This window comes from Uloborus diversus, chromosome 5 (genome assembly GCF_026930045.1).
Source record: "Uloborus diversus isolate 005 chromosome 5, Udiv.v.3.1, whole genome shotgun sequence".
Classification (NCBI taxonomy): Eukaryota; Metazoa; Arthropoda; class Arachnida; order Araneae; family Uloboridae; genus Uloborus; species Uloborus diversus.
In genome coordinates, this window is record NC_072735.1 from 45,013,469 (window position 1) to 45,039,189 (window position 25,721).

A 25,721-nucleotide genomic window follows, 5' to 3' on the forward strand; every position below is an offset into this window, starting at 1 on the left:
CTACCTATTAAACCCACTAACATGGTTGATGTTCAAGTGTTATCACCAACCACACATTTTCTAATTATCAAATTAATTTGATCAAATTAACATTCGTTGCTTCTATATTAAGAAAAACTAGAAAATCGCTCATCAAGATATGACGGGTGAAAATTGCTTCTACATTTGAACGAAGCCATTGCCTCTTAGATGATATTTTGAAATGTTTTCCCTAACTCCAGTGGATTAGTCGTCAACTCCATTAGATAGCGTTCATTGTTGACCATGTTTTCCTTTTTGCAATCTCCTTAAATTAGACTTACCTGTAAAACAGTTAAGGGTCATTCCATAGTGACTAACGTAACATTCGCAGCTGATCTTCAAACTCTTTTCACTTACACCGGGAGAAAAAATAAATGTATTTTGGTTTAATATGCAGATTTAAAATATGCAAGGTGACTATTTTTCAATTCTACCAAGAATTTGAAGCAAAATAATCGCTGGCAGGTGCTTTTTCACCGAAAAAGGCATCGTGACTAACGTAACATTTTTGCAACCATGAGAAACAATGCTTATGTTACGAGGCAACTTTTTCTGAAACTTACGAAGGCATTTAAAATTGGCCGATATATTTGTAAGAGGTAAACAATCTATTTTTTAAAATGTACTAAATATTTTTTACAGATGAATTTTTTTGGCCCTTAATGGTACTTTTACGAAAAACTGTGTGTGAATAACGTAACGTGACTAACGTAACCATCGAATAACAAGCAATGAATGCATATAAAAAAACTTTTTATTATTAGTTTCTTGCTCTTATATTACTTTTACACTTTTTAGGAGCCTTCTTTGTGTTGCATTATGGTTCTGTATTTACTTTTTTTCTATTATAGCGTAAGAAATTGATTAGAAGGATTCAGTTCACTTAACTCAATTTGAATGTGCGAAAATAAAAAAAAGAGAAAAAAAACTGCTTTTACAAACTGAATAACATCATTCTTGGTCTAATTAAATCCTAAATATCTCTTTAAAAAATGCCTTTATGTAAGTTGATAGTTCCACCGAATTCTAGTATTCTGCCGATATACTAGTTATCGTCATAAGAAACTCTATAGTACTTTTCAATGGCATATTATTTATTACGATTTACTGATTAATATAATCTCGAATAGTGTTGTGCATGCTTTTGAATTAAAATGTCATATTGAAAAAAAAATATTCGAACGTTTTGGCAGAATGCATTTTAATTCCAGATATCACCGCAAATGTTTGAATTTCTAAATGATCATTCTTACATTTTCTGAAATATATGGCAACAGCGCTTATTATCACTGTATCATGTAACATCTTCAAATGTTTTCCAACGAGCATCCATTACTTCATTTCAATAATAGGTGGAGATGTATTTTCTAAAAAATAGAGACGTTCTCCTTTGTTAAGACTGTATTTCTATTATCTTAATTCTTAAATTTGGATTCTTGTGTTGAATGCACATTCAGCAGAGTACTCATTTTACTTTACTAATCTTCTTTCCTTCTTAATATTTTTTTTAAATTGGAAGCAACTTTATAAAGACCTTTAAAAAAGTATTTTCTAAGTAAGCAGAAGGTCTACAATGTAATATTAATGGTATTTTTCACCCTTTATATTTTTAACCAATGTAGAATGCCTACGTATTCAAAATCGTTCATGAAAATGTATATTAAATTAAATAAGTTTTAAATATTAGCAGTCATTTTTAAAATGTTACGTTAGTCACATGCAAACTGTTACGTTAGTCACAGCTCAAATGTTACGTTAGTCACACTGTTTATTTTATATCTACTGATACTAAAATAAATATTTTGTACTTTTTAAGTAGATATGACACATATGTAAGAAAATAAAAAGTTCTGTTTGGTTCAATCATCTGGTTTAGTTTTTAAGCAGAAAATAGTACATTTTCGTGACTAACGTAACGTAAATATTTTCAGTGAAATAACCAAACTAATTAAAATACTTATCTTATAATGTATGCAAAAAGAGCAGTCAATTTTATTGGGCCAACATCTAATCATTTAGAATAAACATAGTTCTTGTAAAAAATTGCAAAAATTTTTACATTACACAAGAAAACGTAGACGCATGTTTTTTTGCATATGCTAAGCCTTTTCTACAACCTTACACGTTTAGAGCCAGAAGAAAAACACCGAATGAAATTTTTGCAAACTGTTACTGGATTTATGTACTAGAAAGTATGCTGAATGAAATGGTAGGTCACAATTAAGACGTTGTGGAAAAAATATCTGAGGTGGAGGTTGACATTTCTATGGAATGACCCTTAAGTTATCGCGAATCCAGTTCAGCCTTTTCACAATAAAGCCTTTCCCTGCATGTCAAACATCGCCAAAAAATATTATCAAAGGATTATGCCGTGGCTAGAGTGTTTCAATGTTGATGACGTCAGGAACCTTATTCAATCATTCGCAATTATATATATGAGAGTTCTCCTGAAGGGGACTGAAAGTAGTGCCATAACAAGTCGAAAGAAAAATTTAAGCGATGAATTGCAAAAAAAAAAAAAAAAAAATCCTTAAAAAGTCCAACTCAAACTTTTTCATTTATTTCATCTTATCATTCACTCCAATCCAAAAGTTTTATTTATTTATTTATTTGTTTTTGCTTACTTTGTGTAAGACTAATTTATTTTTTCTCATGAAAACAAAAATCTTATGATTAAAATATATTCAGATTTGTGAATAAAGTTATTGTGGTGTCGAGCAAAACTTTCTCTAAGTATGCTTAATGCAGCCTTGGGTAATTGCCAATATTTTTCAAATACCTTTATATCGTTATCTAATAAACTCACGTACTTCAAGAAAATAGAATTTGCAAGTTCTCGTTGTTCATTAGTTCGGTAAATTGCAACGACAAAGGTTCCTTTGAAATTGGTTTATTTTTATTTTTTCAAGCGATAGGTGTCCTTGTATTCCATATAATGAGCTGACTTGCAAATTTTATAATCAAGTAGCTGCTTTGTACGATCATCAAAGGCTGTTAGATAATTACATTTGCAAATAAAACAAGGCATGTATATTAGGTATGGTGTTGCCTCCGAAGTTTATTATTTCTGTTTTTCGCGAACATACAATGGCGATTTCATTTCGATAATTAGTGAGCGGCGAAGTTTGGGGATAAGAATTAATTTATGCTTATGGTTGGAGTATATACCAGAAGAATCAGTGGAACGCTTGCGATATGTTTTTCATTTTTCTTGTGATTAATTTCGGGACCCGATAACGCCTTAGATTGCTTGGTTATGATATGATTTATTTCACGTGTGAATACATAAAAATAAATTTAGTAAATGAAATAAAAAATGGAACAGTTCCAATTATGACTCAACACTGTGATGTATACTTCACATCGTATGACGTGATGTATATGAATGTTTTCAGGAGATTATTTTTATCAACTTGTGCCAAACGTTGGGAAAAAAGAGAATAATTGGTTAGTGTTTACATAAATATAACGATAATAAGTGAAGTAAGAATAAAATTGTACCTAAAGGAGCGCGCCAAGTTTAGTTAATGATTAGTTAAATGAAGTGCAACGCACTAGTTATAGTAAAGCATGTAGTAAAAAGACCACGTGAATAAAAGCAAAACTAATTAATTATAAGCCAATTAAAACTTTTTTAGAGTTATGCCACAATTCCTTTTTCATAGTGCTTAAAACTGTTTTAGTGAGAGACAAATTGCTAATTTATAATAACCGTTTCGAGGTGAATCTTCTACTTATTTCAGAAACTGCTAAATGATATTGACCCTTTAATACTAAATGAGTAAGTTAACCATTTGAATACTTACTTACTTTCAGTGTTCTGTTGATCTATATTAATTAGAAGTTATCACTTCTTAGAATGAATTCAATGACATCTCTTAATCTAACTGAGCATTTGATTTTTAAGTTTGCAATCATTTACGTTTCTGCTCTTCAAATTTTATAATAAACATTTTAACGCAAGCTTTTCGCACTGTGTTAGCGAAAAATTTAATCAGAACAACAATTGGTTTTGGTATTTAATGTTTCAAAAGATATCATTTGAGTAAAATTAAATTGCCTTGAAGTCAAGAAACAAGCGCACATTACTTCTAAGCATTAAATATACGTCTTATCTCTTTCGTTCGTGTATTAAAAAAATCACTATAAAAATGACTTTCCTTAAAAAAATACATTGTCATATTATTGATTTTTTCTGAATTTTCGTGTTTTAAATGTATAATGCTAATGTAAAGAAAAATCTCCCACAATGTAATTCATTTTGCGGTGTTCTTTACGCTCTGCACACTTATATTTTACTCTTTTTTGAAAATTCTTTCAAGGAGTGTTTAGTTCTTTATTTTTCTAAACAACAGATCATTTGCTGTAAAAAAAAACAATAATATTATAAAATATAATAGAATTATGAAGATAATAACATTGAACCGAATACAAAAGTCACTTGTAAAACCATTGATTGCGTTTCAATTTTTCTTCCCAGGAAAAAATTAAGTTATTGTATTTTTAAAGACAAATACCAAAATTAATTTATTTGAAGCAGCATATTAAAGATATAAATAGGTTTCCAGTAGTAAAATTTTAAATTTCGCCAAATTTTAATATTTACAGAGAGTAACGTAAAGAGTTCTTTATTTTTTATAATACATAAAAAAGAGAGAAAAAAGTATTTGGAATGCTACATAAGCTAAATTGTTGTAACGCTAAATTGTTAAACTTTTACGAACAACTTCAGTTATTTCGTTCAAATAAATATTCATTACATTATTTCTCTCGGACTTCATAATTAAATTTCATTTATGTAATAAATTAAAAGCTGCCTCTCTCTAATTATTCATGTTTTAAAAATAATTTGTGTTGTATAATAAACTATCGAATATAAGTTACGCTTTTTTCAGTCACTTTTAGATAAAGTCTCTTATCGTTTCGACGTGATTCAAGTGGTTAGCATCCCATTGTCAGGGGCTGTATTCGTGCCTTAACGCTTTATTCTCAAAGTCACGAAAATCATCCCCATATTTTTTGTTTTTTATTTTTAAAAAGATGAATAAAACTTCTCTCTACTCGTGTATTTACAGAAGGATCCAAGAGTCAGTTTCAAGTGATCATTAGCAACGAAAATGTTCAAATCCTGGAAAATGGTTCCTTGATCATCAAAGAGGCTTCGAAAGACGACAGTGGACATTACATGTGCCAAGCCACTAATGATGTGGGATCGGGTTTGAGTACCGTAGTGCATCTTAAAGTGCACGGTATGTTTTGAGTTCTTTGTTATGTTTACGAGTTATGTTGATTTAAATTTATGTGATGAAAAATTTGTTTAAAATAGTCTTATTGAGATATGTATAGCGTTTCGTTTATGATTTTTGGAAATAGGTTCTGGAAAAATTTCTGGAAACTTCTACTGAAGTTTTTTTTTCTTTAACGATATGTATATGCATTGTTTCAGAATTTATTTTTTTAACTATTTAAAATAGAGAAAGTTGTGTTCATTGCAGTTTTGGACATGAGCAATCATTACAATAGCAAAATATACTCCATGAATATAATTTAAACATCATATTTTAAATTCAATTGAGGAGTGGGGGGATGGAGTGACGCCATTCTCCGAGTTATTTGAACTATCTTTGTAAAATAAAGCATAATTTAACATAAATTGTTTTTAAACTAACTTCTCTTTCCAAAAAAATTTACCTCTTGAATTAAAATTGGTACATGTAATCTTAATTAAAATGTTTTGTTTTAACACCGTTTAACAAAGTGTGTAACTCCAAATATTCCTTCCAGCTACCGACCATTGAGCATCATAACAAAATCAGCGGAATAGTATGTTTTAAGAAATTAAGTGTTCTTTTTTTTTCCATATGGAGAACTACTTCCGTTCTACGAAGAATACTTCATCACATATCTGATTCAAATAAAGAATTACCATGACCACAATAACATGCATCATAATATTATAGTTTTTGTACATATTGGTAACGCACTGTACTTTCCAACTATGCATTTCTATCGCTTAAGGAAAAGACATAAAGCAGTCATTCTTTAAAAATACTGGTTTCATTTTATTACGTACATAATGCATTTATGTATCTTATCAAAAAGAACTGTTCACACACTCTGCCTCCAATAAGTCTCTTTTAAATATAGCGGAGTATCATATAAAACGTGATTCATTGCATAATTTGCACTAACGAAATCACTTCTAAATTCTGAAGATTGAAATTGAGAAAAGAAATCGTTTAAGTTTAAAATACGTCGATCAAACTTAGGTATTTGCAACTGATGACTTTTAAGACTGCATTCCCGTTCATTTCCTGCAGCTGCATTTAGTACATTTCCCGTTTCATGTTCTTTTCTCTGGAGAATTTTGTTCGAAGTTTCACACACACACACACACAAAATCTATTCCGGTTTATATTTCCAATGTAATACCTGGTTCAATTCCGGGTTTCAGCTCCAAAAATGTTCAATCTCAAATAAAAGTTCATTCAAAATGGTAACAAAATGTGCCAAAAAAAGAAAACAATTCTGACCTGAAAGAAGTGGCTAAGAATTCAAATCTGCAATGATTTAGAAGAACACTTTGATGAAAACACATCACTTACATTAAAACACTGAAAAAACAACCAATTTCATCACAGCAGCACGACAGTATGTGCTACAGTAGCCCCATATGGGCATCCAATTCGGAAATTTAACGACTAAGCAAAAAAGAGAAACATATTTCTTTATCAGCAAAGAAAACTGATACCTTTTTAAACTATTCAGTAGCTATTGCATGCGTTTTTTTTTTTTTGAATTATGTATGCTTCATTTAGTCTTGAATACCATATGTTTTTGGAAAAAAAAATGTAAATTAAATGTTGGCTACACTAATGTCAAAGTAGTGGTAATTGAAGAAACTGACTATGTTAATAGTTTTTGATTAAACTATCTATCAATCGACATCACTAACTAAATATTAAATTTAAAATATTATATTTTTTCTTAGAATTTTTTTTGATAAAAAAATTCCGCATTTATTCTAGAACGTACATTAAAATTTTATTCTCCAAAAGTCGAAAATATCTTCATGAAATTCAAGTCCAGATTTTTGTGAATTGTTGACATACGATGCGATGGGAGGTTTTAGAGCAATGTACGACACTCTTAAGTTAGCTTTTAATATGTGTTTCAAGCAGATTAAAGAACATTTTTTAGACAAGTAAATAACTAGTGGTAAATAGCAATTTATAAATAGAAGCAAAATTATGTTTTTTTAAAGACATGAAAAAAAATATTTGCTTTTACAACAGAAAGATCAAGTTGTGTGCATGGTGAGTAAACGCCTTTTAATAAAACAGGATAAATTGTTTACATCATACGTTGGCTGTTAATGTATCAATTAAACAAAATCTGTAAAAATTGTGTAATCTCGAACATAACTTAAACGTTTGCTGTTTGATCAACCTAAGAGCTAATACGGATTATTAATGCTATTGACGATAATACTTAATGAAAACAGTTTTTACGCTGATTCAAAGACGTGATATACACGTAATAAGACATTATATAAAGCTTTAACAGTAAATTAAAATATAAATATTCAATTATTTTAAAATTATGTTAAACTTTTAGTTCATAAGTATAATTTTTTTTTCCATAGTTGCTGCTCATTTTAAAGACAAATTTAAGGCATTCACACTTACAAAGGGTCAAAGTGCTTTATTAAATTGTCGGGCAATTGGAGAAAAGCCTTTGACAATAAGCTGGCAAAAAGACAGACATCCCTTCAATCCATCTTTTGAACCGAGGTGTGTATAAGGAATTTTTATTAGATGTTTTTAAAAAAAGGTTAAAAAAAAGCAACAATATTGAAATGATTCACCTATATCCTTATTGGCTGCTGATTTTTCTGACGTAAGAAACAAAGCGTGGCCTTTTTTTACTTCGTAAAGGCAAAACTAAAACTTAGATACTTATTGAAAATATTTCTTGTGTAAAAGCATGATTGCAGTTTTAGAGTACAAAATTCTTATTTTTCTTTAGTTCAATGTAAAACGAGAGAAATATCCTGGGAAAATATTGCATCTAAAATAACAATTTGAATAAAAAGCGTCATTCTAAAATACTGTATTTTAATCTGGGTATGCAGTTATAATTCCATTTTCTTATTCAAGTGTATGTTGAATTGCATTTATTTTTAAATTTGCAATTTTGTTCTATAGGGAGGTTAAGTGTAAATTCTTTTATATATCTTGATTTATAAATTTGTAATGTCTTAAACATTACAAATTATCAAAAAAAATAGTCTGAGGCTAGATTATAAACCCGCATTATATGTTGTTAAACCAGAAAGTCTTAGTTTTCACAATTTGAAAAAGAGGAAACCAAAATAATTTTACATTGTTACTGTCATCTGTTGGGGTTTCAAACTTAAACTTGTGAATTTTTTAAACTTAGGAATTGTTATGAAATTTAACATTTATGGTTAATTCTTAAGAATCCATAAACGTGTGTGTGTTTTTAATGCAGTGGTAGAGGAAACGAGTCAAATGGCAACATGCGATATGACCCTCGAAAACTAAAAATGATTTGAAACATATGCATAAGTTTAAAAATAAATACAAAGCAATAAGAACCGAAACAAATCTTGTTGAAATCAAATATTCATCCATTAAAGCACACGCACTAAACCACAAGAGCTGGCTCCAATAAAGAGAAACAAACATTAGAAAATAATGTTGAATGAAATGTTTTACCTCCTCAAATGTTGCTTGACAACTTTAACGGTTTTCAGCATAAAGTTAACTAAGGCATAAAGAATGTTTATCCCAATTATAACTAAGCAGCTTTTTTAACGATCATGCGGTTAAGAGACTGTTTTCAAGTCCCCAACTAAATTAAGAAATGTAATATATTTTTAATAATTCGCTTGTACGTGACTTTTTCACTTTCTTTCGCTTAAAAGTTTTTTTTTTCTTTTGTAAAATGTTCTTAGACATTTTAGAAATATAAGTTTAATGGTAGTTTATATACGTTAGTCATTTGAAAAGAAAGCCTTAAACTTTCTTATACGTTTTCCATTTGAGACAGTCGGAAGAAAAGGGATGCGAGTGACAGCATGAAAAATTTGGAGTTAACCAGTACAAATGGTTGTTGAAACTCTCCTCTGTTTTGGGGCGAGAGATAGTACTAGTAGCCCTGGTAGGTGCTGTTATACAGCACGGTTTATAAAACAATTTCAATGAAACCTACTTACCCTGGACCATATCTTTAAACGCGTTTTACTCAAAACTTGAAAATGTCCACTTACATCCCTTTGCTTCTCATTGATCATTTATAAATAGTAAAACACGTTAATACAATTTACGGTATTTATTTATAACATTTATAAAATAATAAAACACGTTAATATAACTAATGGTCTCCATTTATAAAACAGTAAAGCACGTTAATGTAACTCACGTTTAGGAAACATTTCAAAACCAAACTTTTCCTCTGTAGTTTATTGAAAATGCAAATTTTATAATTTCAAATTTGAATTTGTGTAACCATTAAGAATGATTTTGCTCAAGGACATCAATATTCATTTATATCTTTGAGGAGTTTGGTGGAAATTTACCTATCATAAATCAAACTTCGCAGAATTCCAGACATTGATAAATGTATGTCATTAATAAAGCATGAATATTTTATCATTCATTTCCCAGTAATCAGAAATTTGTTATCATTACTGGAGCCATTCTGTACGAGTAGAGTTTGATACATTACGAAATTGGAAAAAAAAATGAAAATGTTATATTGCTTTCCAAAGTTAGAAGAAAAAATCTGAAAAAGTAAAATTGCAAGACATTTTTGCGCTGCAATGAAAATCAGTTAGAAAAGTATTCGTATAAAATTGCAGACACGAAGTAACACCACGTATGATCTTAAATCAAACAACTAGGTTTCATGTTTGCTTTACATTGAATTTATAGTTTCATAGTTTTGAATAAACCTACTTCAAGGGCAAAAAAAAACTTTTATCAACGTACATAGACGCTTAAATCCTTAACTCGCGAAAATCCTTAAAAACATTGAAAAAATGTAATGTGAAAATCAGATTTTTTTAAAAATAACTTTTGTATTGTGTTAATAAAAGTTGTTTGCAGGTATGCTTTTGAAGAAAGAATTTATTCAGAAGGTATGGAAGCTACAATTAAAATATCAGGAGCTACTAGAAAAGACTCATCCTTATTTACTTGCATTGCTCAAAATACGTATGGCAAGGATGACACTAACTTTCAAATCGTCGTTCAAGGTAAGTTACATTAAGCTACATAGTTCAGACGTATTTAAAAAAGTTTATGAACAAAAATCGATTTTTACCTTCAAAGATATGTTTGCGAATCACTGTTATGTATTAGGCAACTTTTAAAATATTGTTAAACGTAAGTAGTATCTATAGTTACATTGGTCAGATGTATTTAAAAGAATTGAACGTTTTTTTTTCCTATTTTAACCTAAAAAGATATGTCTACAAAACACATTATTATATTAAAAAATATTTTTTGAATTTTAAAGTTTGCATTTGCTTTTAGTAGGGATTGGAAACTTTAACTTCACGCTAGATGTATCGTATGATATCGAAATAATAAGTTTCACTTACTGTTAAATTATATTTTACTATTTCTTATAGAACCACCAGACCGTCCTCCAAGTGTCGATGCTACTACTAAGGGAAGTCGTTCCATATCTATCACGTGGTCCCCACCTTATAGTGGAAATAGCCTGTTGACAAAATATGCGATTGAATACAAAACGACAAAAGGTAAGCTAAACATGCGCTTAACGTATAAGTTTACAAAGTGCATACTTGCAAAATGTTTGAGCAGTATTTTTTTAGAATTCTGAAATCCCAAATATTTTATCGGAAATACTCAGTCAGACATATTCTTTTATGTCGTGGCTCTTAATGTTAGTTACGTCTGAAGTTACCATATTGTACACTGTTGAAAATCGTGGTAACGTTTGACGTTAATAGTACTGTAAAATGGTTTGTTTACGGTACAAAAGCCTTTACAGTATACTTTACCAGAAAAGTAAGTACTTGCAACTCCACTTGGCACACAACGTGACTTACGGTAGAAAACGTAACATTCTCCATTATCGCTCAACTTTTGATCTAATACAGTAAAGGGGTCATTGCGTCTTTCTGTAAATAATGAGAATGAAGGCCCGAATCCCACTTCTCTCGTCTTGTAACTTGTAATCAGTGTTCTTAAACTTCCTACCTTAAAGATTTACAGTAAAATAACATTAAACTGTAGAAAGTCCGGGAAACATGGATGCCAGTACATTTTACAGTAGGTTTTACACACAAAAAAAAAATTAGCATTGTAAAACAAAGCAGTCAGACTAACATTTCTAGTTAAAATATACTTGTTTGACATATTTTATGCTTTCGTAGACGCTTTTACAACGATTTGCGAAATAGCTCATTCCAGTGTTCTCTATTCACAGATACATTAGTTATAGTTTACGTTTTTAATCCGATTTAGAGCCTTGGTCGTCTGCGAAGCAAGTACTGGTTGATGCAACAGACACTGTCTATTCTCTTCAAGGACTTCATCCTCACACATCTTATCAAATTCGAGTTAATGCGGCAAATGCTATTGGAACTGGTGACTTTAGTGATCCACTTACGGTAGTGACGGAAGGAGAAGGTATGAGCTTATATAGTCAGTGATGACACTCTTGAATGATTAACTGAAAATTAAGTAAATGAATGAATGTTTTTATCAAAGACACTCATCTTTCACAATGGTGCCGAATTGACACATTCCCTATAACCTAGAATTTATGATTTTGTGGTAAAAAAGTTTAAAATTTGAGCATTGTTCATCCGCGTTTTTAAAGCTCCATCACTGATTAAAAAATTTAAGGGGCATAAGTATTTTAAATTTTCCTGCTTGAAAAAAATGTAAAATATTTATTTTTCTCTTTTGCCCATTGGCTCAGTTGCGAAATATAATTCATTTTTGCATAGTATGTTTATTAATATTGAAAATGGAAAAAAAACGTTGTTCAATACAGGCAAACTCGCTTAATGAAATGTCGGTTAAAAGTCCAAAAGTTACATTATTTTTGTATGCTTTTTTAAAACATAATTTATTGACTTGACTTTTGAAACAATAAAAAATGAACTATTCTTAGAACAATGTTTCGGTAAAAAAAAAAAAAAAAGGAATAATTTCCATACATTACCTTTGGCTAACTAAAGGAAAGTTTTTTTTTTTTTGCTCCCAACGATCGTTCTCATCGTTTTTCTGAACAAATGAGATTATTTATGTTTTTTTTTTAATTTATTTATGCATACTTATGCTCCCTCAAGGCCCCCAATGCTACAAAATACCCTTTGGTGTTCTCGAAAGAAACCTTGAGAGGATAATCCAACAGAAGCAAATTCGTACAGCTATTCAATTCATGCAAATAATAAATACGTACATATTAAAACATCAATCGCATTTTTATTGAGGGAAGGAGACTTTTAGTAAAAACATAAAAAGAGAGAGAGAGAGAGAGAAGAAATTATGGCTATTATTCTGTTTTTTTTTTTTTCCTATCTTCAATTCAATTTAAAGAGAAATCCTTTTTCACCATGAAAGAAAATCAAAAAAAGGGACTAAAAGAATAAATCATAGCTTCACTCCTTCTATGAATCAGAAGCGACGGAAAAAACTTTACTTTCATAACTATACTCATCATACGGGTTAGAGATTTTGCACATTTAATCCTTAGCTAAACTTAATTTCCGGTTTCATGTATTATGTGGATCATTCTATCGGAATGAACATTATTTGGTAAAGAGTAGTTAAAAATATAAATTTAACTATTTCCTCAGTTACAACAACGATAATTTAAAATGTCTAATTACAAAATAAATAAATAAATAAATAAAATAAAAATAATAAATAAAATAAGATGTCCGCGAATGAATAGTTTAGAAATGATGCGTTTCGAATAATTGATTGTGCCCATTGTGCATTTTATGTAAAGTTGACAATCATTTAGATAATGTTCTTTAGCTTGTGTTTTTAAGAGAGTGAGGGGTTTAAGTATGAAAATTATTTGTTTTAGTTTTATTTAATGGAAAGAAATGATATTATTGTTAGAATTATTATTGTATAATATGATGTAAACAGCAATATTATTGCTTATAATTTTTTGTACGAATAATAGCTCCAAGTGGACCGCCAAGAGAAATCAGGGCCATTGCTACAGGTTCAAAAACCATACAAGTTACTTGGAAAGTAAGAGTTTTTAAACTACATTTAGTACCACTTTAAAATTTATCTGCATTAAATTTTTTTCATGATTTCTTTATGTTCATGTATTTTTAGCCTCCGTTGAAAGAGGAAAGCTTTTCACCCATAGATGGATATTACGTCGGCTATAAGGGACGTACAAATGAACAATATTCTTACAAAACTCTTGAAGTTTCCCAAAGTGGGCTTTTGGAATGTGAAATAACAGATTTAAATCAAAACTCAAAATATAAAGTTATTGTTCAAGCCTTCAACAGCAAAGGAGCAGGACCACCTTCAGAAGAATTCCTTGTTCAAACTTTAGAGTTTGGTACGGTAGGATACCAAATCATTACTATTTTGTTATTAATCACAAATTAATATTTGTTTTTTCTCGCTTCACTTGACTTAAGTGTTAATGAAATGCATTAAATCAGAAAATACATCTACATATAGTGCCTGCAAAAAAATTACAATTGGTTGGCAATTAAAACCTTCACATGCAAACTTCTTGTCATGATTTTATTGGCACGCTCCCAAGTGATTTGGCCGAATACCAAATATTCGGACACAACCTAGGCCGAATATTCGATATTCGGCTAAATCACTAGAGAGCGTGCCAATAAAATTATGACAAGAAGTTCGCATGTAAAATTTTTAATTTCCAACCAAATATAAAGATTTTTTTGCCGTTACTCTATATTTGGATGTATCGAAAAAAAAACATTTTTTTCGAAATTCAATTTGTCACGTTGATAAAAAGTTGCCCCTACCGGCCCACATACTACATAAAAAATTTCATCCGAATCATTTTTTTTTGTATTTTTTTTTTTTAATTTAGAAGAAATGTTAAAAAAATTTCAAGTTAAAAAATGTACATAGTAAAGTCGGAGAAAAAGTAAGGGGGGGAAAACTATTATAAACCATATATAGGTGTCCCGCATTTATTCTAAATATGTGTGAAGAAAAAAAAGCATTTTACTAGGCCATGTTGCTTGGTTAGGAATTTGTTGAGGAAAGTAGATTCCAACTGAATCAACACTTAATATATGTGATTTATGTTTGGTAAAGTAATGTAAACTGTAAGCAAACCATGAATATCTCGTTACGCAGTACCTGCGTGATATGCGCGTACCATAAGCGCATGTCATGTGATCTTCTATCATCACTGCTTTTTTATTCTATTGATTTACAGTTTTATGTTATAATAACTAGTGCATATTACTGTTAACAGTTTGTTTCGTTTTTTATTTGTTTTGCTTAGTGAATGTGCGGTGAAGTTTGTTAGTTTCAGTTATGAGTAGAATACCTCAATCGACAAGAAAATCTGTGGAACTGCTAATAATCGGTCAACCCAAAGATAAAAGTACTATGAACGTTTTCCCCATGAAATTGGATGTGTTGCGGTATTTGAATTGAGTCGAAAAAGTTTTATGTCGGAGGGATGCCGTCAGTCCAAAAATGGATGATTCCAACGAGAGTGGCTCTAAAGTTTAAGGAGTTGCAGATGAGAGCTTCTATTCCCACTTCTAGCAGAAATAACATCATGCAGATGATTTTAAGGTTACATCAAAAATGGGAAAGCATTGATAATCCTCAGAAGCTGGCAGGAAGCATTCAAACAGTTTCAAAATTTCTACAAAATTGCTCAAATCTGATATGGAAAACAGTATTTTTGATATTTGTTCTTGAAAATGTAAATTTAGCAACTGTCGCTGTCCAGCTGCCAAAAAGGTTCCTCCATTAGAGCGTACATTTTTGAACGACCAGCGGTGTTTAAGACGCTTTTTTATAGATAAAAAAGAAAGTAAAAAGTTAGAAAAACGAATGGAAAGACAATTTAGATCTTCGAAACTACTAAATGTAAACCTTGAAGAAACTGAAAATATAGAATCAAAAAGTCAAAGTCATCTTACTGACGAATTTTATTCGGAATGTGACTCTATGTCTCAAGAATCAAGCGAGCAAAGTGAATATGTGTAAGTGCATCATAAAAAAGACCAGAAAAATGTTTATACTATTTCAATAAAACAAAAATTTCCAAATATCCCCTCCTGTTTTAAAAGAGTTTGTGACCGCAGATCCGTTTCGAACAGAGCTGGTGCTCATCAAGCTACTGCTCTTTTGAAAGATAACAGTGTAGTTAATTGTGAAAATCAAGCAGCAGTAATAGACAAATCTAAGTTTTTCCGCGAAAGAAAAAAGTCTCGTCAGTGTGCGAACTCAACGCGTACTTCTGAACTACTAGCTTTATTCTTTGATGGACGGAAGGATGAAACAATCACCAAAGAAATGGTAAGAGGAAAATTAGTGTGGAAAGTTGTAGAAGAAGAACACATATCTTTGCTTGAGGAACCAGACTCAAAATATTTCGGTCATGTTGCTCCAGTAAAATGCTCAGGGAAAGAAATTGTAGCTTCACTTTTACGATTTATCTAAGAAAGTGCAATTAATACAAAGAACGTAAAAGCTATCGGTTGGGATGGCACATCAGTTAATACTGGCACATCAAATGGTGCTACTAGACTTCTAGAAAAGTCTTTAGAACACCCACTACAAGTTGTTTTAAGCTATTTTCCCCACTGGAATTTTTAGACACTCGTGTTCATCGTCGTCTTGATCTGTTATAAATATTCCTGCACCACCCCTATCAAGATGAGAGTCTGAGGAGGTGTCATTGTAGACGATTAACAATTTTTGAGTTTGGGTGGTGGTTGTATTAATGGTATGATCACCTTTTTCTTTTAAAACCGAGACAGATTCTTTCTTAGTACAGGGTCTTCAAAGGTTCACATTTACAATTGCCTGCGGATGAAGGTTCAAAGTGTGTGATGGTTCTTTCATAATTTCAAGTGTATCATGCTGAAGGTTGATGTCATTTCTAATTTCTTGACCTTGCTGCAATGTTTTTTTTACAAAAATTCATTACATAAAATTGTTTGCAAAAAGTAAAGCATTAAAATCTTTCCGTCGCTTAGAAATATAGAATTTAGAGTTTGTAGTAGTAGTGAAAATTGTATTTTTTTTAATATATTTTTCCTGAATTATTGTAAAATAAATAAAAAAATAATTTATTAAAATATTAATTAATTTAACAATCATCAATAAGTTTTATGAAAAAGAAAATCAAATCAAAGTTTAAAAAAAGACTTATTGATAGCCATAATACGGGAAATTCTATAGCAAAATTAGTTATAGAAATATGTCAAAATTAAGAAATTCAAAAAAATTTAAAGATTACTCGTTTTATGGCGCTTTTACCATGAAACCATTAAGAGTTGAAATAATTATTGTATGTGTGTTCACAACATAGATTTATTTTCGAATATCGTTTCAGACCCTCCCGGTGCTCCCGTGTTACGACTGGTATCATCTACAGCGTCTTCGATTCATTTAGCTTGGGAATTAAATGATGAAAACAGAAATCCAATTGCTGGTATGTAAAAAATTGACAAATAATGAAAAATGTAGTAAATAGGTTTTTTATAATTTGATCAATTCACTAGTGAGATATTCTTCAAGATACAAACCCTAAATTATCAACAATGGACTTCCAAGTCACAGCTGTACTAAGCAGGCTCGAGCTGTTCCAGTCTGGATGATCTGCCGTTCACAAACTTTAACCAACTACAGATCCACGCAGGACTCTCTGAGGATTTCATTTTAAAATGCGGTGATCTTGTCAGGGGGTCATTCCATATCAAATCATCCAGAATTTTTTGAAAATGCCACCCACCATCTCCGATTTTGTTTAAATTTGGTGCACCCTTAGATTTTTGATGCTGATTGTGAAAATATAAATTATTTTGAGATTTATGAAGGGGTTGAAACGTTACGAGCCTTTAAATATATGCCAAGATGATTTTTTGGCGCCATTTTGATTGACACAAAGACGTGTAAAAATGGCTATAACTCATTAACATGCTATCAGAGCTTTGAATTTTTTCAATTTTGATCAATATAATGTAAACTTGAATTTAAACTGGGTTTAACTTGCATAACATTTTAAAAATATTTTCTGTGACGGCGTACTTTTAATTTTTTGAATCGAAAACGGAGTAACTTTGACAGAAATTTACTCAAAGTATACCCCTTTCCATTTTAACCAAATTTTGTGCACAAGTATCTCTAAGTGTGATAAAACAGCTGGTAAAAAATCTCGATGAGCCATTCACAGGCAGTTGTTAAAAATACATTTTGTTTTTTTATTTTCAGTCAAAAAAATGAAACTTCTTTCAGAAATAAAGTTTAATAAACTTCGTTTTCCCTAAAATGAAAGACAACAAGTGTAAACGAAGCAGCAACATGAGAATTTCGGCGTTTACAAATAAATACAAACAACAGAATAAGTTTAGATTATTTATCAGTAATTGTAATTATTACTTTGACTTACAGTGCGTACCGAAAACATTAAATCTGAATCCGAAACTATTATAAGTATGTTATAAAACATCTATGAATAATCTTATTAATAAATAAACTTCAAATGAATAATAACATGAAATATTACTCCATGTATTTGCACTTACTTCAGCTGATGTATTTGCACCGAGATATTTTTACCAGATGTTTTAACATACTTAGGGGTACCTGTGCACAAAATTTGGTTAAAATCGAAGGAGGCATACTTTGAGTTTATACATATACCCTTTATACTATAATTATATAATATAACTAGCTGTACCTGACGCGCGTTGCTACGCCAACAGAAAAATACATCATTATACTGATTTTCATGACAATCGGTTGAACAGGGCAGAAGTTGCTATTCTGCAGTGCCACCTGGTGGCGAGTGGCTTCAATGAGCATATTATGCACCTTCTCCGTGGAAAAATACATATATATATAGCAATTTTCATAATAATCGGTACAGGTATCAAGTGAAGCCGTGACTATACTCAAATTTTGTATTCACGCAGTTTACAAGATCAATCAATCGCTAAAAATACCAAATAGAAAAAGTTTTAAATCCCCCCGTTGCATGAAAAGCCATAAAACAATAAAGAAAGAATTTATTTGTTCAAACTCAAGAAAAATGGCAACAGTTAACTTCTTATCAATCAGATCTTTCACTCGAATTAATTTCTGCAGCCGATAATTTTATTCGTATTTATCCAATGGATTGTGACTTAAATTGGAATAAAAAAGGAACTATCGAACGGATTTTTTTCGAACTGGTCTATAAACATTCCCAGTACAAAAAATAATAAACGGTGAAAGTTTCAGCCAAATCTGCCGGGTAGTTTTTGAGTTCATGGATGACATACAGACAAACATTCATTTATTTATATATAGATTACCCTTTTGAAGTATGGTCTACTTTGAGGAACCTACCCACCTTTGGTTTGGATATCTTGCAGAATGTATGTATATACCTGTACATACATGTATGTCAGTTTTCTTTAAACTAGTTTTCCTCGAAAATTTTTCACTTCATTCTGTAATGCACTTTACAGGATACATATTTTGATAAAATGCAGAACCGTAAGAAGCTATTTATAATAAGCCCGCAAAATATCGTAAAGGAAAATTGAATGTTTAAACTTTATTTTTGCCTGAAGCGCTTTAAAAGACGGAAACAATTTGCTCAAAGAGCCGTGAAAGCGTTATTTACAACTAGAACCGGCTGTTTGAGTATGGTGAAAACATAAAGTGGAGTTTGGCAGTGATAAAATAAATAAAGTAAGAAAAATCGAGACAGAAGAGTAAAAAAACTATAAATAATCTGAAATCTGGATCTGAAGTCACTTAAGCGAAACGAAAAATCCAATTTACTACATCCCAAGCCCGATAATGCAACTTACGCATATACATGCAACGGGCTGCACATCCTATTTCATTCTAACATTGTAAAAATACTTCCTTCGGAGAGGGGAAAAAAAGAAAGAAGTAGAAACTATTAAAGGATTTTGAAAAAGTGTGGTTTTTTCAATGTAAGTACGTTAGAAAAAAATATCGGAAAAAAGAAATAACTCAAACTGTAGTCTTAAACATTTTAAGAAGATTTCTGTTCAAAAGGTTTCGGAACTGAAGAAAGATTGGAAAAGCGCAAAAGGAAATGGATATACCAAGTTAGAAAAAAACGTTTCACGGATCAATTCTTCTTGGTAATTGTTTTTGTAATATAATTTTCGGAAAGTTTATTTCTTTTTTTCTAAGTTTTCAATTGAAGTGTTTTTTCAGTTAACTTACTTTAGACAGTCACGTTTTTATATTGGTGAGTAAGTGCTGAAAAGTTAATTAAAAAGTTCATACGTAGGTAGAATCCCAATAATTTTATTAGATTGTTCGTAATTTCAAATTTGTAGTACTTAGAAGAAAAAAAAAGAAGCTACATAGGTGTTAAAAATGCTTAGATGGGAAGTTAATTTAACATTAGAATTACGGCAATCTTCGTCTACCTAGGCATACGGCGGGGGTCATTTTGACCCCGGAGAAGAAATCTGCATAGTTCCCTACATAATGTTTTACACTTGTAAAATAATAGTTGAAAAAATTAAAAAACACGCTTTAGTAGCAAAATGAACTAAAAAGTTAAAAATAATCTTTAAATGGCAAGTATATAAAGTAATTGATCAAACACTTAACTTTACGGTAATAAAAAAAAAGCGTGGAGGGCTTCTTCGCAGCTGTCTTAAATTTCTTCCACTTGTTATCCATGCAAAAATGTATATAGGCAGCCCCCACGCTTTTTTTTTATCACAATAAAATTAAGTGTTAGGTCAATTAATTTATTTACTTGTCACCAAAGATTATTTTTAACTTTTTGGTTCATTTCGCTACTAAAGCGTGTTTGTTTAGTTTTTTATACAATTATTTTTATAATGGAATGTATCTTAGTATTCTATTTCATTATTTGCATCAGACATTTTGTATGCTTTCTGATAAATTCATGTGCAAACATTGTTACACTCTGCAGCTCTGATTTGTACTTAGTAAGTAATTCTAATAAGCCACTGGCTATTTGTCCAACGGAAAGTTGAATCCACAAACATACCCACAAATATACAAGTTAAGCTAATAAAAGCGTGTTAATTAGAATAAACTAATAATTTATCGTTAATAAATTAATTTGATTATAGAATATTCCATTGTCATGGAGTCTGAAGTTGCATTCCAAATTTTAAACGAATCCGATCACAAAAAGTGGGCGAAAATTGCGTTGCAAGATTAAAAATTTAATTTCGGAGTAGACGGGATTAGAACGCACACCCAATGATTCCCGGAGGTGGACGTCAGCGAAGATCCGCGCCTTAGACCGCTCGGCCACGAACGCTCATAAAGTGGTAAAATGTACTTAGAGTAATAAGCCACTAGTTCTTAGTCCAAAGGAGAAATACTCACAAACATACAAGTAAAGATAATAAAAGCGTGTTAAAAATAAGTAAGAAATAGTCAAATTTAGAATAAATGCAGTTTATTTAAAAGATACAGATATTTTAAGGATGCATATTAAACATTTGAAAAAAGTTTCAAAATCCGTGAAATAACCAGCTCGGTTTCATTTGCATTTAAAAAACTAGTGACAAATGCTCGCTTTTATGTACAAAAACATTATAAATGCTTCAAGTTCTTGAAATGCTATATTCTAAGAGACATTTTTTAGGAACTGCAATCTTTTAGCATTGGTAAATATATTTCCGTTTCTTTTTTTCTCAAAAGGGTCAAAATCACACCTGCCCATACCTTTAGTTTGGGTTTTAAAAAAAAATCAATATTCTTGAAAGTTTTATATTATTAAACAGCACTATTATTTAGCAAAAGTCAAGAAAGGTTAAGCTTTTATGAAAATTCTGAGAAGTTAGCAAAATAATTTTGAATGAAAGTCAAAATGACCCGCCCGTAATTCTAGTGTTAAATCAAGTTATATAACACCCTGTACGACATTGTACAGAATTACAATGAACATTGAGACTATACAGGAAAGCTCCAGTATATTGTACGCCTTTACACTAAACAGTCATCGCCTCCGAAACAGTACGCTTTGCCAGCACAAATAAAGGAACATGAACTGATTTTACAGAAAAAAAATAGCTCAAGCTAGAATCTTGTAAGCTGGGCAGTTATAATTGTTTTTGTTTTTTGTCATTTTTATTTCGCGTACTTTTGAAGAATAAGGTGGACCTTATTTCCCTTTCTTTCTTTCTCTGTTTTAATGTTAGTATCTTACATTTTTATTTTATTTTTATTTTTTTATTTTTATTTTTTGTTTTTGTTTTTGTTTCTGCATTTGTTTTGATGCATTTAAAATCTGATTCGAAAACTCTAATTTTTAACATTAATAGCGTTTTAAGAAAGCTATTTAAAAGCTAGATCGTAACATTTTTACCACAAATACTAATATTGTGATTAGAATGTTTCAATGTTCTGAAGAATAAATAATAATTTTATTTCCACATCGTATTTGACAAATTATGTTACAATTTCCCCTTCTGTTTTGTTTTCAGCAATTTTCTGACAGGTTTTTATTTATTTAATTAAAAAAAAGTTAGTTAATCATTCATTATAAAGCATTTTTTGAATATCTTTAATTAAAAACTTTTGGCGCTTTCTCTTAGTATGAACGTCGACAAGTTCCGCAAAATTTATTATGAATCGAATGATAGTTTTACTTTTGTAGGAAATATGCACAAAAACGCGAAGTTTTTTTGAATTCATATTGGACTTAATAGAGTGTAGGACAAATAGAAAATAAGCTTTAAATCTTACCTCCGTATTCAGCTAAGCTATATTAATTTGATTGCAACTATTACCTTAACCATACCTTTCTCCAACTTCGTTTCAAACTTTTTATGACAAATTCAAAACAAAAAATGCTGGAATCAGTGTTTACATTTCAAAAAAAAAAAAAAAAAATCTAAAAAAAATTCTACCCGATTTTTGATAATGCTTAGTGTGTCTAATTGGCCTAATAAGATATTATTTTGATCTAAAAAAGTAAAATATATGGGAAAAATGCATATTACATAAATGCAGTTAGTAACGATAGTAAAACATTTTTCAAAAATTATTTTTTAGGTTATATCCTGTTTCAAAAATCTGAATCATCGGATTGGGAAGAAGTGCAATTATCGGAAGAAAGGATAAGCTACATTTTCTACGGTTTGCAGTGCGGAATGAGATACCAATTCTATCTGGTAGCTTTCAACATAGCTGGAAGAGGGCAACCGAGTGATGTAATTTCCGCGCGAACAGAAGGAACTGGTAAGAAATATACTTAAGTATTTGTGAATGGTTTAAAAAATTAATGCTTCTGAAACATGATGAAATATTATCTTTATTATTTTACAAAGAGTGCTCAAAGTCTATATTTTCTAGAATATCTAAAATTATTAACAAAAAACGTGAAATGGCTGCAGGCATATTGTTAAAATGTTGTGTTTTTTCAACGACACTTATCAAATTTCAAGCAGTGAGAGCAAAAGAATATAAGTGCCAACATTTAAAAAAAAAAAAAAAAAAGTACAAATGTTAGGACAACCCCTCCCATGTTTCAAGGCATGAGATAGAACTAGTATCCATCGTAAGTGTTGCTGTACCGCTTGATTTAGAGAAAAAATTCAATGACAGTCTACCAAGGATCTGAACACCAAATACGTTTTACTTAAACCTTTAAAAAGTCCACTTATATCCTTTATTTCTTACTGTTACATTTGAATTTGCAAGTCATTACAAGGTGTTCTTGTTGTGTTTGACTAACCTAGGCTTTTATAAATGTATATATTTTACAATATTCATTTTAACTTTTGTAAATTTAGTTTTTTACTCTGTTTTGAACTCATAATGTTCAATTTATTTATTTCTTCTCTAGTTCCTGCTGCCCCAAAACGAGAATCACTGCTAAGCACCAACTCAACGTTTGTTGTTATCCATTTGAACAGCTGGAAGAGTGGTGGCTGTCCCATTAATTTTTTTGTTGTTCAGTATAAACCACTAAACCAACCGGAATGGATTTTATTATCGACGAATGTGCTTCCGGAGCAAAGAACAGTGCCTATTACAGATTTGACTCCAGCAAGTCATTACATGCTTTTAATGACGGCCCATAGTGATGCAGGCACAATCGAAGCTGAATACGAATTTGCAACATTGACATTAACTGGAGGTAAGTTGCATCACTGCACAAAATTTCTGGAACGAATTTCTCAAGAGTTGATACGGTCAACTCTCAATAATTCGTAGTCCCAAGGAAATGGCTAAAACGTTCGAGTTATAGGAAGTTTCCACAACAGTCTCAAGAGTTTGGACCCGGTGAAAGCTCCGAGATAAAGGAAAATTCGAGTTATAAGCTTCGAGTTATCGAGATTTGACTGTACTTAAGTTTTAGCATATATAAAGAACATACTACCTATAAGGGAAAATTAAAAAATATATTTTTTGGATTAAGATTCCATTAATGCAAAAACGTTCCCAAGTTTAGATACACGGGCTGTGTTGAGTAGTTAATGATACCCCAGTGGTCGGGATACCTTTACATAACTAAACTGGGCATCATGCTTTCATTTTCAGGACGAACTCAGTACTCATTGATTGCAGTTTGATAGTAGATCACTACTTGCGGAGTAGGATGTTCTTCTCCTGTTTAAGACCACACTCAACGCGGGATTGCATCAAGGCAACGCCAGAATGCATGTCGCACAGAGAACTTACCACAGCCTGACCAGGTGTATCATTTTTTCTTGGCCAACAGCCTCTCTAGATCTGAATCTCATCTAGCACATGTGGGATCCCATTTGACTTGACTTGAACCGAGGACCCAGTGACCCAAAATATTGAAGATCTACGTAGAGCAGTGGATGTGGCTTGGCTAAGGTGACATCAAAAAACCGTCAATTAACTAATTTATAGCATGCCTTACCCAACATAGCGATGTATGTATAGATGCTTGAGTTAGCCACCTTAAATACTGAATAAATTGATTAGCTTTCAATCATACTTGGTTGTTCTTTAATTATTTGTACATTCATCTTACCACTATGAGTCCTGAAATTTTCGTGACGCTGGGCGCATTCTTTTTTTTTTTTGGTGTTGAAGTATATCTTTTGAGGAGTGTACATACCTTGAAATATGGTTATATTTCTTGTATAGTAGTGTATACCTATCCAATTATCTGAAGTTTTGTATTTTAAACGTTTTATTGGAATAATTTCGCGAAATAAAAAATATATATATATTAACAATGATCTTGTTAAAAGATCGGTCTATTCGACAAGCAGCTTTGGAAAGATTTCTGATCATACTAAAGCGACAAGTACATATTTTAAAAGCTACGAATTTTGTAATTCAAAAAAATTCAGCAGTAAAAAGACGTGTGTAAATATTTCTGTAAAACAGTGTTTGGCTAGGATTAAGTTGTAGGAATTATGTTGTCTTAACTGTTATTGTTCTTTTTTTCCTTAAAAACTGAGGTAATTTACAGCTTTAAAATGTGTTTTTCGGGGCGTATTAAATTACGACATTTATTTCTTACTTTAGCAAAACATTGTCTTGTGTTTAATCATGTAATTTGTACATTTTTAGTTTTGCTGTTCTTTGATTTTTGAAAAAAACAAATGTCTTTCTGTAAAACTTACTCCGGCCTTTACTTAGTTTTACCAAAATAAGCCCCCCCCCCCCAAAAAAAAAATCATCAAAATAACGTATACCGGATACAATTGGGCGTCATTCGTATTTCACACTTTGAAGTTTTACTTCTTTTGTTTTTATGGAGGTAATATTTCAAGACAAAACGGAATTATTCAAACATGGTACAAATGGAAACAATGACATAACGTACTATCATATAAATACCATATAAAGATGAAATGAAGATATCTCTCTAAACTGAATGTGCCAATGTAACTTAAGCAATATTGTTGATAATAAGCGCGTTTCCTACCAAATCGTAAGAAAATAATTAGCGAGAATTTCAGTGATTCAATTAGTACTGCTTATTCAATTAATGCACAACGACCTAATGAGTGTGGGTTTTATATTGCTTCCTCGTAATATAAGGAAAATATCTCTATAAAAGTAATTCAGTCAGTTTGTGTGTGAATGTGTTGGTTTGTGGTTCCGTGTTTCAGACAGCAAAAATGTATGATATTTTTAAGTTTGAAACATTCATTCATATAATTTACTGGACGTTATAGGGATAGTAAAATTTTCTGAAACGTATTAGACAAATATTAATGATGAAATTAAAATATGTAGCTTCTAACATAAGTACCCAATTGTTAATTGCATACATTAAGAAAAATACGACTTTCTCGAAAATGTCCAGTATACTAAATGCGACCCTACACAATAACTACAATTTTATACCATCTTACTACAAAAAAGGATAACACGATAAGAAAACTGTTGTTATCGAAAGATGATTGGAACACCAAAATTTCTATTGCAATTCCAATCTAATCGATAAAGTTCCATCTTAGAACCTAATCAGCAATG

General features: G+C 30.8%; 1 protein-coding gene across 1 annotated transcript in view; it reads left to right on the forward strand.

The window, feature by feature from the left end:
* LOC129222895 (cell adhesion molecule Dscam2-like) overlaps positions 1–25,721 on the forward strand; it is a 142,771-nt gene that overhangs the window by 93,656 nt on the left and 23,394 nt on the right. The window contains exons 11-20 of the mRNA XM_054857458.1: positions 5,097–5,270; positions 7,667–7,814; positions 10,155–10,303; positions 10,682–10,813; positions 11,544–11,708; positions 13,225–13,295; positions 13,386–13,620; positions 16,627–16,725; positions 22,308–22,493; positions 23,101–23,394. Of these exons, the coding sequence (XP_054713433.1) occupies positions 5,097–5,270; positions 7,667–7,814; positions 10,155–10,303; positions 10,682–10,813; positions 11,544–11,708; positions 13,225–13,295; positions 13,386–13,620; positions 16,627–16,725; positions 22,308–22,493; positions 23,101–23,394 (1,653 nt within the window). The remainder of the gene's footprint in view (positions 1–5,096; positions 5,271–7,666; positions 7,815–10,154; positions 10,304–10,681; positions 10,814–11,543; positions 11,709–13,224; positions 13,296–13,385; positions 13,621–16,626; positions 16,726–22,307; positions 22,494–23,100; positions 23,395–25,721) is intronic.